General features: G+C 34.2%; 1 protein-coding gene across 6 annotated transcripts in view; it reads left to right on the forward strand.

The window, feature by feature from the left end:
• The window catches only part of GRM8 (glutamate metabotropic receptor 8), a 674,240-nt gene extending 650,130 nt beyond the window's left edge, over positions 1-24,110 (forward strand). For 3 of the 6 annotated variants that reach the window (XM_036230951.1, XM_036230952.1, XM_036230950.1), the window contains exons 10-11: positions 16,927-17,173; positions 22,782-24,110. In XM_036230951.1, the coding sequence (XP_036086844.1) occupies positions 16,927-17,173; positions 22,782-22,831 (297 nt within the window). In that variant the 3' untranslated portion in view covers positions 22,832-24,110. Of the gene's footprint in view, positions 1-16,926; positions 17,229-22,781 lie in introns of all 6 variants that reach the window. The other 3 variants (XM_036230954.1, XM_036230955.1, XM_036230953.1) reach the window with 2 other exon arrangements.
• The last annotated feature ends 1,909 nt before the right edge of the window (positions 24,111-26,019 follow it).

Here is a 26,019-nt window from a genome sequence, read left to right on the forward strand (position 1 = left end):
TTCCATTTTATAATGAAGTATATGTATCTTAAACAAAGAATCAGCACCATTTAGAATGATGAGATTCTGCAGGCATTCTTTACAAAATCAGCAACAAAATAAGAACCTTTAGTCATACCAATTTTATTCTTAAAATTTTCCAGAAATTTAGGCTAACGCAATTACACATTAAACAGAATTGTGTTCTAGTTTTTGACAAAGAAGAGGGAAAAATTTATTTTTACAACTATTTTATCTCTAAAATAACAAAAGACTTCAAATAAATATATCTCACATTAATAAGAAATTTTAGAGCACGATACAATGACCAGATAGATATTTAATCAATAGCAAGAAAAAACAAATCAACATCTTTCTTATATCTTGCCAGTAACCAGTTAGAAAATGTAACAGAATAAAAAATGCCCTATTTACAATGGAATCATTAAATCCCAAGAAAATTCTAACAAGAAAATACAGTACCTGTTTTAAGAAAACTGCAGGATTCCATTAAAACACTGAAAACAACATTTGAGTAAATAAAGTATGTATTGTGTAAACGAGAAGACTAAAAATGTGTAAAAATACTAATTCTTAAATTAAGTGAAATTTATTAAAGTCAATATCCATATATGAGTTTAAAAATATTATCAAACTGAGACTAGAAAAGAATTTTCCTAATCTGATAATGACTAGTTTGAAAAATGCAGCAAATAGCATACTTCATAATGGTGAATTGAAAAATTTCTCTCTGAATCTGAGGACAAAAACAAGGGTGCACACTACCATCGTTATTCAGTGGCATACAGGTGTTCTTATTCAGTGCAAGACAACAAGAATGATAAATAAAAGGCATAAAGTTTAGAAAAGATTAAAAGGAAACGTCATTACTTACAGATGATGTGAACCATGTACATAGGCATTCCAAAGCACCTACAGTTAAGCTGTTAAAATTAATATGTAAATTTAATTACATAGCAAATGTCAAATATCTAGAACTAAATCTGACAAAATAAATGCATGATCTCTACACTGAAACTACAAATAAAATAGAAATATATTAAATAGGCCTTAAATAAGTGAAAGTATATAAAACATTCCTAAATGGCAAGACTTGATTTTGTAAAAATATCAAACCTCCAAATTGATTTATACGTTAATACAATCTAATCAAAATCCCAAAAGGGATGTGCGTGTGTTTGGGGCATGTTTATATGAAAATTGATATGGAATTGTAAAGGACCAAGAATATCCAAGACTCTACCTCTATCTATCTATCAACTACCTATCTATCATCTATCTATGTATCATCTATCTATCTATCTATCTATCTATCTATCTATCTATCTATCATCTATCTATCTATCTATCTATCATCTATCTATCCATCTATCATTTATCATCTATCTATCTATCTATCTATCTATCTATCTATCTATCTATCTATCTATTCATCTATACACACACATATCTATCTATCTCTCTATCTCTCTATCATCTATCTATCGATCATCTATCTATCTATCATCTATCTATCTATCTATCTATCTATCTATCTATCTATCTATCTATCTATCTATCTACCTACCTACCTGTCATCTATCATCTATCATCATCTATCTATTTATCTAATCATCTATCTACCTACCTATCTATTATCTATCATTCATTTATCTGTATCTAAGGAACTGGTTCTGCTTCTCGGGTTGAATTCTGTTATTTCATCTCACTTCCTTGGTGGCAAGAGGGAGCTACTAAAAGATGATCTCACTTATGTTCTTTCATTAGCTGTTCTTGCCACTTTTTAACAAAACATCCGTATAAATACATGCACCTATAAAATGAGGAGTATATCTCCTTTGTTTAGTTTCTACTATTTTTTTTTCATTTCATAAAAGCAATCTATATTCGTTGTAGAAAATTTGGAAAATTTAGACAAAAAAAAAATACCAGAAAGAAGTAAATGTCATTTATGGCTCCACCTCACATAAATAGTCAGAGTTTATGTTTTGATTAAATTTCTTCTAACTTTGGTCTTAGAAAAGTGTTTGTTTTAGGATCATAAAGTACATGTAACTTTGTTCCAACATATATATTCTTTAAATTATATTGTTTTCCATGGTTGTGCCTTTATTTCTATATTTATTCTATTTTTGGTCACTAGGTTATGCTTATTTTGAATTTCTGCAAATAATTACTAATGAATATCTTTGTAAATAAATCTTTATCTAATTTTTTATTTATTTTAAATAGAAAATATTTATAGGAAATAGGAAAATACTGGCTTAAATAACAATAAATATTCAGGTTAACATTGTTCATTTTCTTTTATATTTCAAGCATTGATAACAATAAGTTTTCTTAGCAAAGAATGTATAGGTTTACCTAATCATTAGTTTTCTTTTATATTCTTCCCCAGAGTCCAGCGCTTTTTTCAGAATTTGTGAAACTTTGCTCCTTTTCCTTTTTAGAGCCATGGAGTCACTGATGTGGTCAGAGGGAAGTACACAGACTCTGGAGTCAGATACCTGGGTCAGAATCCCACTCTGCCACTCACTAGCCCTGTGACCTTGAACAAGTATTCTGACATGTCTGTGTGTTGGTTCTTCATCTGCAAAGTACAGACAAATATGGTACCCCTGCAAAGACTTAATGAATTCCTATAAAGTGGGAATGCATGTAAAGTGCTTACAAAGAGGCTGGAATATAATAAACACTATTGTAAATATACCGTATGATTATCATAGGTTTTTAGGAGTGCTCCTCTGTTCTAGTATGCCATCTTTCTGATTTCGCTCTAGTCTGTAAGGCAAAAAAAGCCTTTCTTTGCCCACCCTGACTAGAGTTTTCAGACTTCCTAACCATATCATGGTCTTAGCTAGATGGCCGGATCTTTCCCTGTAATTACATCTTTGTCTCGGTTGTGTCTTTTAATCTTCCTGTCCCTGATGAACACCTCATGAAAACAAGATTTTCCTAAATCTCTTATACTTGACAGAAAAACTGGAAACGGAAGTACCTGAGGGAAGATATCGATACGGAATAATATTAACACTCAACAGTTGTGTGTTATTTCAGTACTTTCAAAACATTTTTTTATATGTTATCCATAATCAACCCTGTTACTTTATCAGGTCAGGAATAATTTTTCTTGTTTTCCACATGAGCAAAAGAGACTCAGAGAAGTTAATTTATTGGATTGTGGTTCCCATGTCTATGAGTAGAAAATCAAGCATTTAACTTTGGCTTTCTGGCCCTCTCAATAGAATGGCCTTTCAGTTGTACCAGTTGAGACTCCAAAATGTATTAGTTAGTCTTTACTAATGGGTGCTGCTGTAATAAGCAACTCAGAAATCAGCAATGGTTCATTTCATATCAGGGATATAGATGCTGTAGGATAGACTCCATATGGAATATACCATTCCCTTGTCAGAAAGAAAAAGCAGGGACCAAGCACTGAATTATGTTTAAAGCTTCTGCTCAGGCTTGTGGTGTATTATACCTATTCACAACTCATTGTTTAAAACATATCACATGATAAACCTTGACATGAATGAGATGGAGAAGATGCTATTCTCTAAAGAGTGGTTCTGAAAATCACATGACAGTGTACAAAGAGGTACAATCATATTATAGGGAAGGGTAGAGTGAATAATTGCAGGTAATAATCTAATATATAACAGAAATTTTTGAATCAAAATGGACACAGGGGAAGGTCTTTGCAGTATAAACAAAAAATATAAATATTCAAAGAAAAGAAATAAGTTATAGAACATGGGAAAAATTTACTGTGTGAGAGAAGAGTTCTTAACAGTAATTCTGTAGCTTAATTTTTTTAAGTATTCAGAGATTGGCGATAGTTGTTTACAGTGTCAAAGATTTTGTTTAGATACAGCATTATATGAACTAGCTGAGAGAAAGGTCAAAAGGGAAAGCTGTAAATCAGGCACAAGTGCTAAGTTGCTAACTTTTAAATTTTAGAATATACATCGATAGCCTAACTTTCTTTTTCTAGTGCTGAGTTATACAGGCTTCCTTTCCTATAAACTCCCTCAGGTATTGAAACCTATATAAAGTGCCTGAAATGATTCTTCCTTGAAAATTTAATAGAAAACCTAACTTGGTTCTTTCTTTCCCTAACCAAAGACCAAGGTCACTGAACCTAGGAATAAATTGAATGGCTCGTGGTTATATTTGATAGCCTATATGCTTTGTTAGAACGTGCTAATGATGTGAACAAGGTCAATTGTTACAATCCATGAGGAATCGTAACTTCATTTTTTCTTTTTCTTTTTTGCCATAGCCATAGATATTATCCTTCGCCTCGCTCAGCCATCACATGTTAGCCTGAGGAACTAACCAGTTATTCAATACAAATCCACCACCTGTAGAAAAATAACTCAAATATGCTCTCAATATACAGTTTAATTTCCAACTCACGCAACAATCTGAAGCTGTTTCTGACTGGCCCCTCTCCTCCATGTAGTGATTCAGGAACTCCCATTTCTTCCATCCTATTGTTTTGCCATCCCCTATTGCCTCATTATCATAAATACCCAGGCAGCAAATAGGAGAATGAGTTTGTGGAGAAATTACGTATATTTCTTGGTTTCTTGTAATAAATCCTGTAAAACACTTTGATGGCACCTGTTATTTATGTTCGTATTATATTGGTTGAAAACTAGTCAAATGGCCATGCTAATTCTGATCAGAGTACACCCTGACTGGTCAGTTACTCCCCAGAAACAATTCCATGAAATGAAAAGAGGAGTAGACATTTTGGTATCTGTGTCACACCCATTTTCTCATTTAAAAATGTGTTTTTTCCCCTCATAATTTTCTCCTCAGTTAGCTACTAGATTTATAACCTCACACCTAAAGTTGCTTATTAGAAGTAATAAAAGAAAAAAAAAGTACAGGACTATTTTTTCCCATAAGATAAATAAAAAGCACTCAGTGATATTTCCTCCATGGCAATTAACAGTTTCATTTGAGTGCAATTATTCTGAAAACTGAAGCATCAATAGCTTGAAAATACTTGGAATTCTATCAGATGTATCAATGGAATAATTTGTCTACATAAATTTCTACTCCTACTCCTAGGAACACAATTTTAATAATAGCATCCAGATGGTCCTCCAACTTAAGAATAGTTTATGTTCTAAAATTCTGTTTATAATTGGTTTGTGGTCTTTGAGATATTATTTTATACATACAATAGTACATATGGCAGCTGTTTTAATGCTATCCATAAAAGTCTATTTGACCCATCATCTAACTGAGATACAGGTCCTTTGTAATAAAAACTGTAGTAAATATTGTTGTTGTGATGCCAGTAATAATTAATATTAAAACCTAGAAATGAAAAGTCATTTTCTGAATGTAAAATGTTTAATTTAAAATGTATAAGGTAGCTATTATAACTGCACATGCTTTATTTGATAATAGCTAAGTTTACTTCCTTATTATTTAGTAAAATACAAGTTATATTATTTAATTATATATATATATATATATATATATATATATATATATATATATATATATTTGCACTTGGAGAAGTCTGCATTCTATCACAGTGAAGTATGGTCAAAGTCAACAGCTCCAATTTTAAAATATGTGCAACAAGTCATAACTGGTTTTACTGCAAAAGGTCCCTGTACACATTTACATTAATTCTTATACCTTAATAGTTTGCCTGACAAGCCATTTCCATACAGAAACATGCACTATGAGAAATGAGAAAGATCCATCCCTCTGGATATTAGCTACCTGTCACTCCTGGGCAATAATGTTCACATCACTGAAGCCTGTGAACATAACTCTATATTTATTCTAAGTGAAAAATTCAATGACTTTAAGGAATATACAAGGTAATGTAAAAAATCTATCAAAAACCAATATATTAAACAAATAGTATTTTACAGAATTTATTATAAGAAACTAAAAAGAATACTTAGAATCCAGGCTCTGATCATCAAAGTGGGTGGCTGAGATGTGGTGAAGGGCAACACCATTAGAAATGAGGAGTTTAAGGGAATGATAGGTCAGGGGGTGGAATAATCATACACACATGGATGTAGAATTTATCAAAAATTACCTCATTGCTTGGGACAGGGAGGAAGACTATGGGCCAGGGCTAGATCCAACATGAATGAGGGTAAACGATAGCAGTTGTAGGAGCAAGGATGAGAGCGGATATGCCATTGACTATTATGACAGTTTATAAGGCAGGCTATTTGAGGAAAAGGATAAATCTGTAATGATCCAGAAGCAGCAAAGGGGAGTAAGGATATCTCCAGCCTTATTACCTTCTATGAGGGATATGGATTAAGAGTAAAAACAACCATCACATGAGACACTGGATGGGAAACAATACTTTGAGGATGGGAGAAGTTTTAGTTAAGACTACAGGATGGGGAAGGGGAAAAGGCTAGGGATATAGAGAGGGACTTGTTGTGGAATAGGAGTTACGAAGCACTGTAAAACTAATTTACAGGTGAAGGAATGATAAAGAGCTGGGTGAATTTCAAGAAAATTCAGAGTATTCAGCTTTCTGGTTCAGTAGAATATTTAATGTCAGAACTGCACCACTTTGGAAGCTGACTGATAATTACAGCAGTAATCCAGTGACATTAGTCTCAACGGCACAACATAGGACCCCAGTAGGAGAAAACTCAGTCAGGTGCCATTGGGTCAGGCCATTCAGGACCTAGTCAGTGGTCCAGTTTACCTAAGTGAAATGAGATGTATCGTCTTCATCCAACATATCAATGAAACCAATTATGGTGATGGCTCTTGATAGGAGGGAAATCTGAGTTGACCTCTGTGTTCACTGTCCCAGGAGGTTTAGATGCTTGGGATTTCTGATTGATTCTTGGTTCTAGAATATGCTTTATAAGTTTCTTGGTTCTAGATCATATTCCACAAGTCTCTTGTTCTGAGAATGTGTATCCCTTGAAGGACTACCAAGAAAATAATATGAATGTCAAGAAATAGTCCTAGTGGTTGGTTCCAGCCATTGTGGCAGGGGCTCTGAGTTAGTTTCTCATGGAAGGTTATACAGGAGGCTCCTCTCCTTCACTCTCTTCATTAGCCTCTTCAGGTGCCGGGCATGGTCATCTTCAAGCACTGCTAGATGCTTCAGTCAGAGTACGTGCCTCTACTAAAGCTGGATGAGGTGTTCAGCTTCAGGTGGGATTGAAGAACAACCACGTCCCCTTTCATACCATAGAGTTTCTGAAATAATCTGTAGGAAGAAGACTTTTACATGTAACCTAGAAACATGAGCCTACTGAAAGCATTCTCTACTTTTCACTGGTTTTTATTTGACTCCCACAACTTCTTTAAGCTGTGATTGCTGGGAGTTCCAATGTCTTGGACACATTTAAATAATTCTGTCTTTTCCTGCAAGCTGTCATTACCATAAAGAACTGAGTCTCTACATGATGTGCTTAGTGTCCATTTGTGTGATCAGTACACACAGTAGCAGGTCACTGGCCTAACATTAGCAGCATGCCTTCATCATGGCGAGGCATGATGACTTGGGGAGGTCACCATACGTGTGGGTAGAGTTTTAATTCCCCTGAATGCTTCAACCATAGTTTGCATTCAGGCAGATCTATGTGTCCATCCCAGACATGATGGGGGCCAGTTACACAAAGCCTAAAACAATGTTAGGTCTGAGGTTTTTCCTCCACAGAAATCTGGCTACTTAGACCTTCATCTGTATCTTTTAGAGGTACTAGTTCCAACAATATATTTCTTACTCCCAAAGACATCCCTCTATAGGTTGTCTCAGAAGTGGTGCTGTGATTAGTCCAGAACTGCCAGGATTGAGACAGGTATGTGACAAGAATAGCTAAAAATGTAGCTGAGGCTGGGGAATCATGATCCCTTCGAAAGATGCCATTCATCAAGGCCTGAGACACAGAGAGGGCTCTGCATCTTTGAGGCTGAGTTGAATGTGGAGTTGCCACCCTTTCAATAGAGTTACATTATGTCTTCCCCAGCTCACCTTATCTTAAGGCTAATTTTAGTAAAGGGGCCAATATTAATCTTCAGGGTCCCCAGAGATAGTCCACGGATGAGGGGTGAGGGAAGCTCCTGTACTGCAACTGTAATCGGTCTTTTCAGCATCCTGTATGTGTGATTCCCAGTTTGCCTGCCTACTGTTTCTCAGTGACCTCTCTCTGGAGGCTATGGAGATGGAGTGGTGCCTATGCAAGAACAACGTGCTGACGATTCATCCTCTGAATAAAAGGAATCCCTATCCCTTTTGGTGGTCAGTGGTTCCATTAGGTACTTCCCTGCTCTGGCCGATGCATACTTCATGCAGAGTATCTTCATTTAGAAAGATTAATTTATCTGGCTCTTTAGGTCCATAATTTCAGCCAGATGATTCTATCAAGTTCAACAAGATACAGGTCTAAGAAAGTCAGAACTTCTCTAGAATCTACAATGAGGTTTTTTTTTAATGAGGAAAGTACTGATTGGCAACAGCAATCTTAAAAAAAAAAAAAACCCTCTGGATTCTTAAATATTAATTCCGGTGCTTTAACTTAGTCTTGAGTTTTTAAGAAATTTGGCCCAATTCTATTAGAAAAATGATGATTTTCTGATTTGGTGAGGATTCAAGTCATGTTATTCCTACACTTTCACATCTCTGTGTATCTGTGGGAACCATATGGTATGCAGTAAGGATATGGGCTTTCAAGTCAGACAAACCTCAGTTTAAATCTTGGCTCAGTCTTCATGAGTTGTGTGACTTTGAAAATGTTATTTAAATTCTCCAAAATAGAACCATTCCTAACTTATAAGAGTATTGTGAGGGGTTAACATGCATAATCTGTTGCATCCTCAGCAGTGGACAGTATGGTTGTAATTATCGTACAAAACCTAAATTCAGCTTTTTAATCAACATCGGAAATCTTTGAGATGCTAGTAACATGTTTAAACACAAACCAGTTGTGATCACAGAACTTTCGGAACTCTTTGAGTGATATTAACCCTGTTTGTGTTAGCCTGCTCGGGCTGTCATAACAGACAGTGTGGCTTAAACAATGTGAATTTATTTTCTCATGATTCAGAAGGCTAGAATTCAGAGATTCAACAGTATGGTTTCTTCCGATGCCTCTCATTAGCTTCAGATGGCTGCCTTCTCTCTGTGGCTTCACATGGTCCTGATCCTCTGTGCGCTCACATCCCTGGTGTGATTCTGTGTGCATTCATCTCCTCTTCTTTTAAGAACACCGGTCAGATTGGATTAGGAACTACCCTAAAGACCTAATTTTAACTTAATTACCTCTTTAAAGACCCAATTTCCAAATACAGCCACACTCTGAAATACTAAGGGTTAGGACTTTTACGTATGAATGAGGGCGTGGGGGACAGATAATAGGATGATTCAGCCTATAACACTGTTCCTCTTGGTTCTTACTGTATTAAGTCATACCACAAGGGAAACATAGTGTTTCTGTAACATTATATACCTTCACAAAAGTTCCTACACCAAGGTACTGACCTAATTCTTTGGCTTTAGAAAGGGTGATACAGGAAGTATCTAGTTGAGCAGTGATTTAGTTAGTGCCTTTTACGAAATTATAGTTGAAACTATTTCCATAATATTACCTAACTTCCTTCAATACAACATAAATAATAAATTTTTCCTAAAATTTAAATTCCACCAAAGCTTCTAGCTCCAGACAATGATAACTATAGTATTCAAAATATTTTCTTTTTGCCCCGACTGCCAAGACTATGTGTGTATTATCATAGATAAATTTTGTTCTTGAGGTAATTATTTCCTCTCCCTTGCTTCTAACTAAAAAATTTTAAAACTTTTGTTTATTTGTATTTTCATTGTTATATTTTATATCTGTTCCAACATACTGTTCAAATTATAATAATTAAAGGCATCTTCATTACTCTTATTCTCAGTTCTGACCATATTGTTGCAAAATGATATAGGGCCAACAGACAGCATTAAAGAAGGAAACTTGAAGAAAAATACCTGCGAAGGAAAAACCAATAAAAATTCAGCAAGTAGATGCCTCATATTCATTTGCATGTGTCACAGTAGGAAATGCAACATCATTACTTGAGAAATTATTTTTATTATGTTTTGATAAATAATTCTTATATAGAATAATTGAAAATTAAGGATTATATTTTATTTAAGATGCTCTGCTTTAAAATGTCTACTTCATAAATGTCTATCAGACTTTAATAAAAAATAGATTATTTACTAATCCAAATATTAAATATCATATATATTTAATTATAAGCACTCATGTACTCATTATAAATCTAGTATCTGTTCTTCCTTATTTAGAGAATCTTGACTTTCCTCACACTTGTCCCTTTCTACCCTTAGCAAAACTGATATTCTACTTTTTGGCTGATGTGTTATTATTTTCCACATCTAGTTCCCACCATTCCCAATAAGTCCAAGGTTAAAAATGTAGACCTCATGTGTGAACCTGCCCTATTCATCTCCCTTTGATTTGACTTTTCATCTTGCTAACATATGTCCTGACCTAAAGGGGATGTGATAAAAGACTGCAGAAGACATCTCCATCTCCACTAACGAAAACACAATGCAGTGTCTCTGACCTGTGGGTGGGTTGGCAACAATATGATTTCTCCCTGACAGGAAAAACACAACATTCGGGATGGTGATTTTTCCCAGAATGAAATTCAACTATGATTCTTTGAATGTGCAGCTTCTAGAGTTTCCCACAAGCATAAAGAAAATTTTCCTATAAATACATATTTTGTGCCTATATTTGTGTGTATGTGTGTATGTGTATGTGTGTGTATACTCTTAAGCTAAAATACTTGAGGCTGATTTTGAGAGAGCAGTGATATTAAGACTTTATTGCGTGAGGAATCGGGGAAGATAGAGAAACATGATCAAGGTTAATTAATAATGACAATAGGCATCATTTATTGATTATTATGTGTCAATATTTTACATACATTGTCTCCTAAATCCTTTGAGTTAAGTCTATGGAAGGTAATAAATAGTGTGAGTCCATGACCCTCAATTATACATGCTTACTTAGGTCAGGGGTCCAAGACTAAGCCCAGAGCTCTTATACTGCCAAGTTGGAGATAATTGACTTTAATTTATGTTGTCTGAGGGCAAAATTTCCCATTACCATTATATTTACAGCTTAAAAGAGCATCTTATTTATCTATCTAAGAGTTTCTGTCATAACCTAGATGTTGATTTGAGGGTTAATAGGGTCCTTAAATTTTCTTTTATAGCTTTAGCATCTAATGTATTGTTTTCCTCTTGAAACTACATGGGTTATTTTCTTTAAATGCCTAATTCAAGAGTAAGTACCTATACCACCTGAAAGAATATAGAAAATTTATATCATCCAGGAAATGTTCTAAGTGTTGAGTTTATAGCACTGAAGAAAAAAGGGTAAAAATCCCTATACTCATGGAATTTTTACTCTAGTTAGGGGAACTAGACAGTACATAAATTAGTAAATATGTAGTAAATTAAATTAGTAAATATGTAGACTTTTATGGTAGAAAATGTTAGATGCTGAGTCGTAAAATAAAACTGGGAATGCTGGTGGATGGGTGGGGAGTTACAATATTTAATGCTATGCTTAGAAAAGGTCTCACTGAGAAAGAATAATTCAGGAAAGACCTAAGGAAGTGAAGGAACATGCCTTCAAATATAAAAGCTCCAATGCAGAAGCATGCTTGGGATGCTCCAGAATCAGCCGGCAGGCCAGTGTGGTGGGAAGAGGATAAATGAGGGAAAGAATAAAGCCCGATCAGTTTGGAAGACACTGTAGGCCACTGTAGGAAGTTATAATAGAGTTTTGAAAATAGGAATGACCTGACCCGATTTATGAATAATGAGATTATTCTGGTCATCGGTCATGTTAAGATCAGATGATCAGACAGAATTGATGAAGGGCAGAAGAAGAGAAATCAGTAGGACAGTTTAGTGATAATCTAAATGAGAGATGATGTTGGCTAGGACCAATGTAGTACCAGTGGAGACAGTGAAAAATGACCTGTTTGAATAAATTTCGAAGATAGAATCTGCAGGATTCTTTATAGAGTAAGAGTAGAAGAGAGTGGTCAAGGATGATTTCAAAGTTTTGTCCCAACAACTGGAAAGATGGAATTAAGACTAGAAAGATCACTAGAAGAGCCAGCTCAGGAATAAAGGTGAGATTCAGATGCTTGCTCATTTTAGGTATGTGCCAGACATCTAAGGGAACGAACAAGAAGTCAATTGAATTTCCTGAGGAAAGCCTTCAGTTTGTCAGCATATAAGTGATTTTTAACGCAGGGCTACCTACAGAATTTGTGGGGCCCAGTGAACTGTAAAAACGCATGCCTATTTGCTCAAAATTATTAAGAATTTCAAAACAGTGACAGCGGACCCTTCTGAATGAAGGGAGCTGTGTAGAGGTAGCACACCTAAAAGGCCAGTCCTGGTTTAAGACCATAATTCCAATTGTGATGATCCAGAGAGTAGTACAATAGATAGGTAGATTGATAGATGATAGATGATGAAAGATAGATACATGATAGATAAATACATAGAAGATTAGATAGATAGATAGATGATAGATAGATAGATAGATAGATAGATAGATAGATAGATAGATAGATAGATAATAGATAGAAGATAGCTGTCTAAGGAGTGAGGTCTGAGGTCCTTCATCATGAAGATCAGAGGTGAGGAGGATCCCTTAAAATTGAATGAGAAGGAGAAACCACTGACGTATTTGAATGAAACAAAATAAAACAAAAATGATGCAAAAATATTTGATATAGACTTTGTGATGCTTCACTAGGTCCAGGATCAGCCAAAAGAGCTGGGGCGTTGCCTCTGGGGTTTGCCGTGCCCAATTGTCAGGAGTTTTATTAGAGTGGTGGGTTGATTTGGGGATTTTACCACTCGTTAAGCAATTCCAGAGTTTCTCTGTAAACTTTGCTATCTTTAAATTTTTTTTTAATATCACTTCCTAATTAAGAAGATTTTGAAGTTCATTGGCTGAAGCCCTACTGAAAAGCAGAAGAAAATTCCTTTATGGATGCAGGTGTGACTTTGGCGGACACACAGATGAGGAAATAGATAGCAGAAGCAGAGAAAGGCAGGCTTTAAGTATTAACACAGCTTTCTAACTGATCAGACTGTGTGCAAAACAGTCAAATAGAACCTGGCTGACTGTAGCAAAATGTGAGATTAAACTATCTAGGGCGCTGCAGAAATATTCAGGAATAAATAATGAATTTCTTTCTTATCACATGGCCCAAACCTGCCTTGGATGTTATGTCTAATAATTGGTTACTTTAGTTACTAAATTGTTGAAAACTTACCAGATTGGATATCAGAGTTTATAAAATTCTGTGTGCAGGTAGCTGGTTAAAGTAAAAGCCTGACCTTTCTCCTGGAGTAATAAAACCTCCTCCCTGCTCACCATTCCTGGAGTCTTTAATGATTTAGGCCAGGACCTGCATGCAGTAGACCCTGGATGTGCACAAATGACCCTCCAGAGGATAAAGAGGGCGCTCTAATAGATCTCAGGAAAGATGTCATGTTAGTATGCTCCATCATGCCAGCTCCTCCCTGGCTTACCCTGAGATCATTTAAATCTGCTCGGTGCATCTGACTGCTTAGGGTTCAAAATGTTCATGGGGCGTGGAGGCAGAGAAAGTGACAGGCTGTCAGTGGACATAATAGAAAAGATACTCCCTTTCCTCCAGGCATTAATAGTTTTGAGTGACAGGGGGCAGAAGGTGGAACATAAATAAAGGTTGGAAAAAAAAGTTTACATTAACACGTCCAAAGCCATTATCAGCATCTCTCAATGGATTTATGTTGGTTATAGCGAGTTAATATAGTTCCCTCCCATGTTCTGGTGAGCTGTAATTTGCTACAGAGAACCAGTGTCTTATTCTAAGATGGTAGCAAAGACAGTGAATATAGTCTTGACATCAACAAACAGAGCTGACTTAGGAGCATAATTTTAGTCCTTCTGCTTTGAAGTAACATCACAAAAGCCTTTTCCTCAATATCATATAGTTAGAACATGGCTATCAGCTATTCAGTAAACAAACCATGTGTTTTGGATAATCGGCTCTTCGGACCCTCATTCTCTTGTCCTGTTTACCTGGAAGGGTGCCTTGTTAGCATCCTAGAAGATTCAAAGGTGTAGGGCAAATACCCTTTGTTGAGCTACTACTATTTTGTGCCTTTGAGACATTTTATAAAGATCATGTCATTCCACTCTATAGCCCTTCTATGAGAAAAATAATACCTCCCCCATTTCATAGGGAAGAAATTAAAGGTCAGAGAGGAAAATAAGATCACACAGCTGTCCAGTTGCCAGAGAAGTTTTATTAGAGTTTGACTTGCTATCTGGTGGGTCCTTTTGGGGTTTTTACTACTCACAAGGCAACTACAGAGTTTCTCTGTAAACTTCATCTTAAACAAACAAAGAAACAAACCTATAAATGGTGCTGTTCCTTTCTTACATGGCTCAAATAATTAGACTTTTCTATAGGTATGTAAAAATCCATGAGTTCTTTTTGAATGAAATGGTCATTTTCAATCTTTTAATATAATCTCTCCGTATCTCCTTAAATACGGGAGACAGTCAGAATCCTATAATCCATAATAATAAGGATTTAGGTTCTCTAGAATGAGAGTAAGTGGCATTTTTATTTCTTTACTTGTTTTGTCGTTGCTTTCATTGAGGTTATAATATATATACATATGAATTTTTCATTTCATTAAATATTCAAAGAAAGTTCAAAAGCTCAACCTAATTACAGTACAGGTTCTGTAGCAAATGCTAACCCACTGTAAGGTTTAGGATTTTAGATAGGATTTTGTATAGATTTTTTTCCTCTGTTAAATTCACATTAAAATGTTTCAGAAGCTGTTTTTAGAGAGCACACAAGTAAGATCGGCATTTTGCTGTAATTTGACAGCATGGCGTCTAATGGAAAGCTTGGAACACTATGCACAGTACTGTTTAATCCTAATGTCTGTGTTTATTACATCTTCCATAAAGTTGGTTTGCTGAAAGAATAGACTGTGATAATATATTTAATGTGGAAACTGGCATTCCAGAATCTTCTTCATGTCTAATATTTGGCAAGATTATACTTACTGTGTTACAGAAATGATTCTGAAGAAGGGAAGAAAATTATCCATTATATTTATAGTAGCGGAGAAAATTTATGAGGTTTTCAAAATTAAAAGGGCATTTATGTATTATTTGGACTAGTACTGGACATTTAGCAAGAACCAATAGGTTAATTTATAAAGATAACCCAACTAATCAGGATGAGTGTCCCAATCATTCCATGCTGCTTCACCTCTGGAGGTCTTTTGTTTGTTTGTTGTCTGCTTGTATTTAAGCTAAATTGACTTGGCAGGGTCTGACTGTAACAAAACTGATGGTTACCTATTTGAGTGGCCTTGGAATACTTACACGTGTGGTTTGTTTTTAGCTGTATCCTTTCCTTATCTTTATGTCCTTTCTTTGCAGCCCATTTTCTGCATAATGGTGCTATCTGGAGAATAAGTAGAAATTCAGAGAGGATTAACCAACACATGAGAAGCTTATAAGTATTTATATAAGTTGCTTAAAAGTAGGTAGCGAAGTTTAGGGAGAATTATGAGGTTTAAAGGCACATATCCACAGTCTACCGGAAACCTTCTTAAATTGTAGTATATCTTTAATTCTCTCAGATTTAACATGTTTCATTTATTGGCAGGTAGCATGAGAAGTCATGACATGTAGTAATTTATCACTTTGCTAATAGATTTGAATTAGATCTCTGTTGAGGCTGGTGTGCATCAGCCCAATATGCATGAGCCCAAGCAAGAATCTGGATTCATACCTCATCGTTTTGTTTTTTTCACTTAAAATGTCATCATCCATGTGTCATAGCCACTACTGATGTTCATTTGACAGTAGAAAATTATGGAAAGCATACTCTATGTGATTTGGGTAAATTATACCTTGTATAAATTAGATCTTCTTAAAGCTATCTATATACCTACAAAAAATGAGCAATTTCTGACTTATTATTGTGTCTAAAATCTTATAAAGTTTCTTAGAGGTTTATAAGAAAAAATTTAGTTTATAGGCTCTAAGAAGCTTATGCCCTAGTTGTACATTTCATGTAATTTACTACAAAGTTTATATAAATGATTATAGTCACATAGTTACACATTAGTAAGTGGTCCACTGTATTCATTTTCCAATGTATTAATGCTTATGAGTAAAATAAAAAACATTATAATTAAGATAGAATTTATCATGGAGGCCTTCCTGAAGGAGATGAACTTTGAAAGTAACCAAATCCCATAAGGGTATTCTCAAACACATAATGGGGTCTTATGCAGAAGGACAGCTTTAGTGGTAGATAAATTGAAGAGTAAACCCAGTAATAATCTATATGGTATGATTTCACGGACAGGGACAGTCTCTTTACTCGTGCCTGAAGTTCTTCTCATGGTTTAGATAGTTCTTTACCTGAAGACTTTGCCATCTGTTAAGAGAAACCATCTCCCCTAGGAAAAGGCAACCTTAGGCTAATTCAGTTATTTACCCTTGAAGGCGAATGTTTTTAGATCTTTTATTAAAAAGAACACAATTAGTTTGGGTCCTGGGATTGCCTGATACAATTAAAAACTTCACATTTTCAGAGTTATTTTTAGAGTGAACTGGTGTTAATGGTAATCAGGTATGTTGTCTGTTTTAATGAATTGGGGTTCATAAACAATACGACCTTACCCACATTTGCAGGTAGGGATAAACCTTCTCATGCATCTTTATCAGAGAAGCTGGAATAATTTCAAAAAATGGTTATGTTATTTGCTTATTTGCTTTATCTTAGATCCGGTTTACAACATTGATTCTTTTTTTTTTTTTTTCCTCTCTTCAGATGTACATCCAGACAACAACACTTACTGTCTCCATGAGTTTAAGTGCTTCGGTGTCTCTGGGCATGCTCTATATGCCCAAAGTTTATATTATAATTTTTCATCCAGAGCAGAATGTTCAAAAACGCAAGAGAAGCTTCAAGGCTGTGGTGACAGCTGCTACCATGCAAAGCAAACTGATCCAAAAAGGAAATGACAGACCAAATGGCGAGGTGAAAAGTGAACTCTGTGAGAGTCTTGAAACCAACAGTAAGTCATCTGTAGACTTTCCGATGGTCAAGAGCGGGAGCACTTCGTAATAGATGTACGTTGAACATTCTTCTACTAGTCTTGGGGACTGTGCTACGTGGTTCCAGGGGCATGATGGCACTTGCATACCACGAAGCCATCATGGCAGTTAGAATCATTTTGTTAGAACCAAAGGATTTCAAGGCACATGGCTCTTCTCCAGAGCATAACCATGCACGCCAAATCTCTTTACAAAGTGCATAACACTCAGATCTCTCTTTTGAAGCGTTGCAGAACTTAAAGCTTAGAACTGTCTTCCGTTTATAAAATTATCCTTTAGTGATTGGGAACTATTTTTTAATCTTTGTTAGTTCAATATTGGTTGCCTTTTATAGAATTAATAGTAAAGTAACATTTATTGAACATACTATCAAAGATCTTATGCAAATAAATGATATGTTATTTGGATGTTTAGGGAGATGAGAAAACTGGTTAACTGATGATGTGAGATTAAGTCATAGTTAATACTTGTTTCCCCCAAGTGGTTCCCTTCTTCAGCTTCCCTTGGTTTCTCTTTTTGAATGTATTAAGATAATTAGAGCTCTTCCCTGAAAGCCTCATGACCTTGACAATAGAATTCTTTCTACAACCACTGCTCCACCATTCCTTTCCTCTCTATCATCCTCTTCTTTATAGTCCACCCCTGAAGAAGCACATGATAATGATACATTGGTATCAAGCTAATACAGTAGAGTTTAACTGATCTATTCAGTCTATCTTGGTATCTCTGGAAGAGTAGCAAATAGATTGAAGATTTGTATTATAAAATACCAGAAAGCTAAATGTAGTAAAAAGTGAACAAAAAAACCTTACCTTACTAGTTCTATGGATGGATCGAAAAGAAATAAAAGCTCAGGTCCTTGCATTAGAGTGGCTTCCTGTATTTTGGGACTATAACATAGGTGTTTAATGATTAAGGGTAAAAATCTATGCCAAAAATATTTTCTTCCTCTCAGATTCCTTCAGCAGGCTGTATCCCCTAGTCTCGGTACTTTTAAATTGACACAAAATATAGGGAAATTAAGAGTTAATTTTATCTGATTTAATTATTATAACAATGTATAGTTTTCACGAGATTCAAAACCTTCCCTTATATCAAGATTTCCAGATGAATATTGTTTACGGTGATGCCTCATATGCCTTAGAAAATAAGTATTGATTAATTGAACTTATTGGCTTCAATTACTTTCAGTCTTATTAAAATTATTGGCCAGATCCTCTAGGAAGATTACTTTCAGCTCACTAATACCAAATCCAGTTATTTGGGAAGAAAAAAGCCCTTTAAGAATTCTACAAAGTCTTCATATAATCACCTTTCTGCAAACGTGAAACTGAGAAACTTCCAGAGAAGGCACAATAAGGATGAATTTTGGTAATAAATTGTTATAATCATCAATCATCTCTGATCATCAGTAAGCAATTTACTAATAATAGGCCTAGTGGGCTTTTAGCAAGAGACGTACTATAACTACTCTCAAAGTCATCAGAGTAGTATGCTTGTGTTTTAAAGGCAGAGTTTTATCTGTGTATTTCTGCCTTAAAAGCATCAGCACAAGAAGTTAAAACCTATTGTAGGATGCCAATGAACTGCCATTAGCCAATGATACACTTTGAACACTGGCATTTCTCAGTGTGATGCATCACGGTCTACAATTTTACCTGTTTTTTAGCTGCAACCCAGAAAACTTTATATCATATGGTTGCAAATGGAAACAATCAAACATAAAGTGAAATAAATACCAGTTGTCCCAGACTCACCTCTGGACTACGGTGAGCAAAAATATTAATAACCTTTTTCCACCCTTTTAAGAAATAAATAGCTTCCCTGAAGAAGAAAATGTGCAGTATTGATAAAGACTAATCCCGTATTAGAGCAATAAGTCTCACACGTTTTCTGTGTTCCTTCTATTATTTTTTGTTGATGAAATGGAAATTATAGTATGTGTGCATTTCCCTATTTTTTCTGGAATAAGAATGAAAGATTACGGTCGTGAGGCCTATATGAGAGGTAAGCCTATAATACTCTGGAGGAGTCAGATGCTCACTTTTGGAATATAAAGTTAAAAGGTGAATCAAGATAAAGTCAATACTACCTGAAAGAATGTTTAGTTGTACTTTGCAGATTTTAGTGTATTCACCTTTTCCAGGAGTAGCTTGGATTTGAATAAATTGAGACCAGTTAGAGTGATTACAGTTTGCACATTCGGTGTATGAAATCTTCACACATCCTCCCATGATTTTACTCCAAGTAACCATTGTTTACCTTTGTTCACTTACATGACTAGGTATCATGGACTCCTTGTGTTCCTGTTACCTTTACTACACGTATCAGTCATTGGTTTTAAGGGAATCAAAAATCTTCAAAAATCACAAATTCTCTAAAAGTACCAATAACTCGAATACCTTAAATGCAGTTTGTCTTTTAAAAGTATGTTTTATGTATTTAGAAATACAATTGAATATTGGAAGCCCTTTTCATTTAACTATCAGAAACTAGTGCCATGCCTCCTCAGATTAAAACACCTCCTCTCTTCTCAATGAATCCCGGGCTGGTTTATGCACTGGAACAGTATCCATGTTGCTGCATTCTCATACTTTCCGCTATGAGACTTTTGATAAATCATTACTACAAGGAAGTGACAATGAATGACAGACACAAAAGTGTTTTTTAAACTATAAATCACTCTGTAAAGTTAAAATTATCATTGTTGCCATGAAAATATAGATTGGTCTATGGTTAATACAAAAGAGAAAATACATAAAATTCAAAAACTTTTGTTTTAGCATCCCTCTTTCTTTTTTCCTTTTGTATGTAGAGGATGTTGATAATTATGGCTACCGTTCTATTTTTGAGATTTTTTTTTTGACCTATCAGCTGTGTATCTATGATATACATGCAATATTTTTCCTTCATGGTCATGGAGCAGCTCTACAAGTCCATCATACTTAAAAACTTAATCTTATAATGATTTGTTAATACCCCAAATTCTGATCACACACTTAAGGTTTTAAAGCTTCAAAGTAAATGTAGTAGTGTGAAACAGGAAGGGAGCCAATGAGTTCATGTTAATTACTGAATTTTCAGACTACTACATTTCAAACAAACAAAGAAAAAGGTCAAGTGTGTGGGAAGGGAGTTAGAAACAAAGTTGGTACGTATGAATTTTATCAACTCAGTTAACAAATGCAGTAACATGGTATTCCTTAAGCTATGTTTATAAATAATTCATGAAAACAGCTGCTGCTGGAGGTAGGTCTGCTTTCTGTAGCTTATGAACACAGCGTGGTGTATACAGGCAAGTCATTGTTACTGTATTCAAAAACAGATTTTCACATAAGCATATTCATTATCACTGTAAAACTCTCCCTATTAGCTCATATATACACCTCTGATCCATTTCGCTCTGTGATACTTCGGAGATAAAGATTCTTGCAAAATACCTGCCATTCACAAGATTTGTCCCTTATCATTGTCTTCATATTGCCGAAAATCACCAGTTTACAGAGCCTTGCAACACCTTCTCTAAATATTAGAAAAATTAAGATTGCTTTCCTTTTGTAAATTATAGTCTCAATTCTCAGTAGACGTCTACCATCTTTCCCCCTGGAAATCACTTCTAAGAGTTCAAAAAGGGAATATGAATCTTTAATTAGCTATGGTCTTAAAGTTGGAAGGATCCTTGAAGATGCCCTGATCCAAATTATTTTCTGTCGAATTCACATCTGAATATCATTTTCTTCGAGGTCTTTTTGCTCTTCTTCTTCTCAACCATATTTTTTTTACTTCTAGCTACTCACAAATTTGATCATATTTCCTACATATTTAGTTACTTTTGAATGTATTGAATAAGGCATGAAATCAAACAACCTTTTTAAGGGCCTCTTTCTAATTCTTATGACAATTTTTCCTTATCTAGTCTACAAAGATTGTATGAGTCCTTCGGAAACATAGTGGAAGTACAGGTTTTTTCTTTGAGAAAATTTAGAAGCATATGAACACAATATATAAATCAGAAATAAAAATTAAAAAAATAAAAGTAAATAAACATAAAAATCATTGTGTTTCACTTCACATCAAATCAAACATAACACATATCCTATTTTTTGGAAAGGATAAGTAGAAAAATAGGGTTTTATATTGATTCTCTTAGACAACAGCCCCCTCAAAACTGCTTTGCTTTCATACCCACAAACCCCAGTGTTGTGGATTTTGGACCAGTGATGAAATTAAGGACCAGTGACCTGGTTCACTGAACCCTTGTAGGAAACAGAATATAATATAAAACCAGATCTAAAATCTACTTTTGTTCCACTGTGCCACAAAAATAACCTAAAATAAGCGTGAGTGATGTAGATAAGCAGATATGGCACCTATTTTTGGCATGAAGCTCATAATAGTCAATGAAACCAAAAATAGCAAAAGCATCCACAGCTAGCACTTTCGTGGGCTACCTGCATCAATTTTAGTGACTGTGAACTTCACATGTACTTGGTCTCTCATAAGAACTTGTCTGGACAATCACCAGTGGTGATGTATGCTAAAAAGGAATGGGTCTGATTGTCAATTATTTCAGAGGAAGAGCTTTACAATTTCTTTATTTGATGTTCAAAAAATAAAGTATTCTCAAAAAATCTGTTTCATCCTGAATTAGATTTATGTAGTGAAATACATGAAAATTTTGAATTTTTCATATATTTCTTTTAATGATTATTCACTCTAGAAATCCACTGAAAATTAGGCCATCACGTTTAAATTTTAGAACAGATATTTATTCCATCACAGCTTTAAAAAAACCCAAAGGAATTGTTTGGATTTAAATTTTTTCCCTCCGGAAATTTAAGCAAGATTATAAACTTGAACTCTTCTGCTATTTGTATTTTTCTAATAATATTACAATAATAGGCTTATTTCATAGTAAGTTGTTACTAAAACAATTAAATATTCATTTCCTTCTTCAAGTCTTTACTTTTTTAAACATCTCCATAGGTACTTTTTGGATGAAAGCATACCATAACTGTATTGGCAATACATATATTTAATATTTTCAAGTATTTTATGAACTCAATATTTTACTACATTTCCTTTTAGAGGCTAAAAGTATTATTTTTAAATGGAAGATATATTCATTCTCAAAATACAACTAATTATAATTACTAACCCTTTTTTGGTCATCAAAGCAGACTCAAAGAATTTACTTTTTAACTAAGCTTGTAAAAACATTTTTTTTTTTGTATTTTGCAGGATAGGTAATTTATCTGTTCTTTGATTTTTTTTCATATTGCAAATATTTGTTAATCAGAATACACATTTAAATTAAATGTTATCTAAATTTATTAAAGATGAGGACTTTTATATATTTTTTTTGCTAAATACCTGTACTATAAAATAAGACTAGTAGTTTTACTGATTAAAATTGCTGCTGCATTTTTATTCCTACTATTATTGGATTCCTACTACACAATTTGAAAAATAATAAGTAACAAAGTAAAAATAAGATTTGAATTTTGGAATAATTTTAACAAAATAATTTATTATATACTATTAATTTGTCTTAATTTATCTTAACAGCTTCCTCTACCAAGACAACATATATCAGCTACAGCAATCATTCGATCTGAAACAGGGAAATATGAAAAAAATGAAAAAATCTGGTATGTGATCTTAAACAATGAACATGACACCACCAAAACTCACTCCTGGAGAGCTCTGTAGACTACAATCAATCAAATCAATAGTCAGTCTTGTAAGGAACAAAAAGTAGCCATGAGCCCAAAGTATCAATAACAGAGTGAAGAAATCCATTTTATACAATGCAACCAATGAGTGTCAAGCTAAAGTATTGCTTACTCATAAGCAGTTAAAAATTTAAAAATCACAAAAGGAAAACTAATGTTAGCTTGTGGAAAAAAATGCTGTTGAAATAAATCATGTCTGATGTTATTCTTGTAAGTATTTTTCTGTGATTGTGAGAACTCCCGTTCCCGTCCCACATTGTTCAACTTGTATAAGACAATGAAACTGTTTCTTGTAATGGCTGACCGGATTGAAGCCCTGGGTTGTGCTAAAAATAAATGCAATGGTTGACGCATGCAATTTTTATACAAATAATTTATTTCTAATAATAAAGGAATGTTTTGCAAATGTTGAGAGTTGTTTCGTTCCAGTTTTAAAGCCAAGGAAAACTTTCCAGTTGGCATTCACTTCTGCCCTAAAAGCACTAGTGTTTCTAGGAAATAGGATTTTCTTGAGGAATGTGTTTTTGTACATTCACACGTGTATGAAAAAGATTGTCTTTTATTCCTATATGAAAAAGAATTATTTGTATAAAATTTTATGAATATTTCAATATTTATGTGGTGGCTTTTCATAGTAATTGCTTCTTTTATGAAAAATCAAGCAATAGCTTGAGGTGAATTGGTTCAGGTATCATAATTTAAGTTAAACTTTACTTGGGAGAATGTAATATGAAAATCACCATCTAAAAGTATATCAAAGTGTCACTGAAATTCCACATTTTCCATGTCAGAACTTTTGCATAGTGAAATATTCCAAGGTATGCAATATTAACCTTTTCTCACCTGGGCCTAGGATCCACTGAAATCAGTGAAGTAATGAGCCTTACCCAGTACATTCCTCAAAGCACAGAATTAGCATATTTATTCCCTTGGCATTACTAAAGAAACCATAGTTCAGATAATATGTCAATGCTTTCTTATTTTCCAAATGAAAACATTCATTGGTTCATAGCACAGTATCATTAAAGAGAGAGAGAGAGAACAGGGAGTTTGTGTCATGCTAATAAACCATGCTAGGATGAATAAAAGGAGCCTGTTAAAGGCTCTCAAATCTGTTACCATTTTCATCATGGGCTCCTCTATTCTACACAATCTCAGACATCCATCAAGTCAATGGGTCTCTAAAATCATTTTGTTAGTAAATGTTCTCTCTGCTGAGTTAGCTTGGATGGCTCATTGCACTCCTTATAGATATGAAGAGCTGTGAGTGCTCTGTAGCTTCAGCCCAAATATCGACAGTCCCTTTATTTAACAGAGAGAGTTGAAGTAGCCTAGCTCAGCCTCCTCCAAGGTATGTTTCCTAGACACCTACACAGATAGGAAGCTGCATTCAGAGAAAACGTGTATTTATTAGCTTTTTGTTGAGTTTCTCCTAATAGTATTTGTTGTTTGTAGGTAATATTTAAATCAAGGAGTGAGGACATTATTTTCACGTTTTCAGATAATTTGAATTACTGATAAATACAAACTTGTAATCAGGATCCTAAACCCATCTCTAGGTGTGCCTTTTTTTTTTTTTTTTTTAGATAAGACCTAGTTTAAAACAAAATAAATCCATAATTGCATATTTAGAATATTTTATTGTGCCATGTAGCTCTCAACCAATAGCCATACCAAGAAAAGTAATTGTAATTGTATTTTAATTTTTAAGTTGACAGACTTCTTTGTATTGGAGATTATTAGTGGTTTTTAAGATTTGGGATTTAGTTTTTATGAGTAAGAAGTATCCAATGTTTTGTTGAGAAAAATGCTTGAATTTTACAAGCCTTGTATTTCTTTCAGAGAGCAAAATTCAAGTATATTTTCATGTTTCGATTACTAATTGACTCTAATCAGGGTAAGTGGATGAAACAGGGTGATTATGAGATCAAAGCTGGCTCTCAGGCCAAAGGTGGGTTTTTATGATTATTATTACATAATTTCTTTTAAGGTTCTAGGAAGAAAAACAAAATACTGAGCATAATTCATGACATTTCTAAATTGTTCTTCCTATTACAAATTTACAAATGAGTTGTTTTTTCCTAAGTACGTTCACAAATAATTGATACTTGTTTCATGCGCTACAAAATCTTATTTAATGTATAATAGAGTCGAATAATAGCTATTGTGGATTTTCATATGCCAGTCATCCTTTGTAACATTATCTCAGTGGGAAACTTTTTCCTTGATGAAATTATAACCCTCCCCAGACAGTGGGAGGATAAATTCTCTCAACCTCTTACAGTAGGAGCTGCGAATTCTGACCTCCACTGTGGTTATTTTCTCAGGGATTTTGCTGAGGGCTCAGGAAGTGGTCATATAGGCTGGGATAATGTGAGGAGGCATCCTATAAGAAGGATTTAGCATGTGCTAGTAGTGGTTCATAAGCCCCATGCTTTAAAATGAACTGCCTGTGTACCATAGATAAGCAAATAAAAACTGCATGGAAAAATATAGTATTATATTCTTTAGAATTGACCTTGTGTTTTATTCTGGCCAAGAAATGTCACATCTAATCTCAGCATGCCAGAAGGAATGCTAAAAATGTAGCCCAAGGTAATATTTAGCAAATGTCACTAGTAGATGATGAGAGTATATATTAGTGTGACCTTGGGCCAAATCTGACCTCCATTTAAAAAAAAAAAATTAGCTTATAGTAGTTAATATTTAAAGGTATCTATTCAACAATGGTTGATTTGTCACTAATTTTCTTTTAAGAAAAACTACTCATAAATTTAAACTTGAAAGATGACCCATTGGAACATGAATAAGAACTAAATGGCTAATTTAATTTTTAGTGTTTCTCAGAAATTTTCACAAAAATGTGGCATTTCAGGTGAACAGGGTTTTGCTTTTTTAATTTAAATTAAATATCATAATATAGAAACTCTCATTAGGAACAGAAATTTGTATCATTTATATTTTCTTCTTCATTTTAATTCTATATTCTCTATTATTTACCAGTCACAGTGTAGAAAGAACATTAACAATTTTCTAGATTATATTATCCAACACTGATATTTATTCAGTCA

The sequence above is a fragment of the Rousettus aegyptiacus genome, unplaced genomic scaffold, assembly GCF_014176215.1.
Source record: "Rousettus aegyptiacus isolate mRouAeg1 unplaced genomic scaffold, mRouAeg1.p scaffold_m13_p_13, whole genome shotgun sequence".
Classification (NCBI taxonomy): domain Eukaryota; kingdom Metazoa; phylum Chordata; class Mammalia; order Chiroptera; family Pteropodidae; genus Rousettus; species Rousettus aegyptiacus.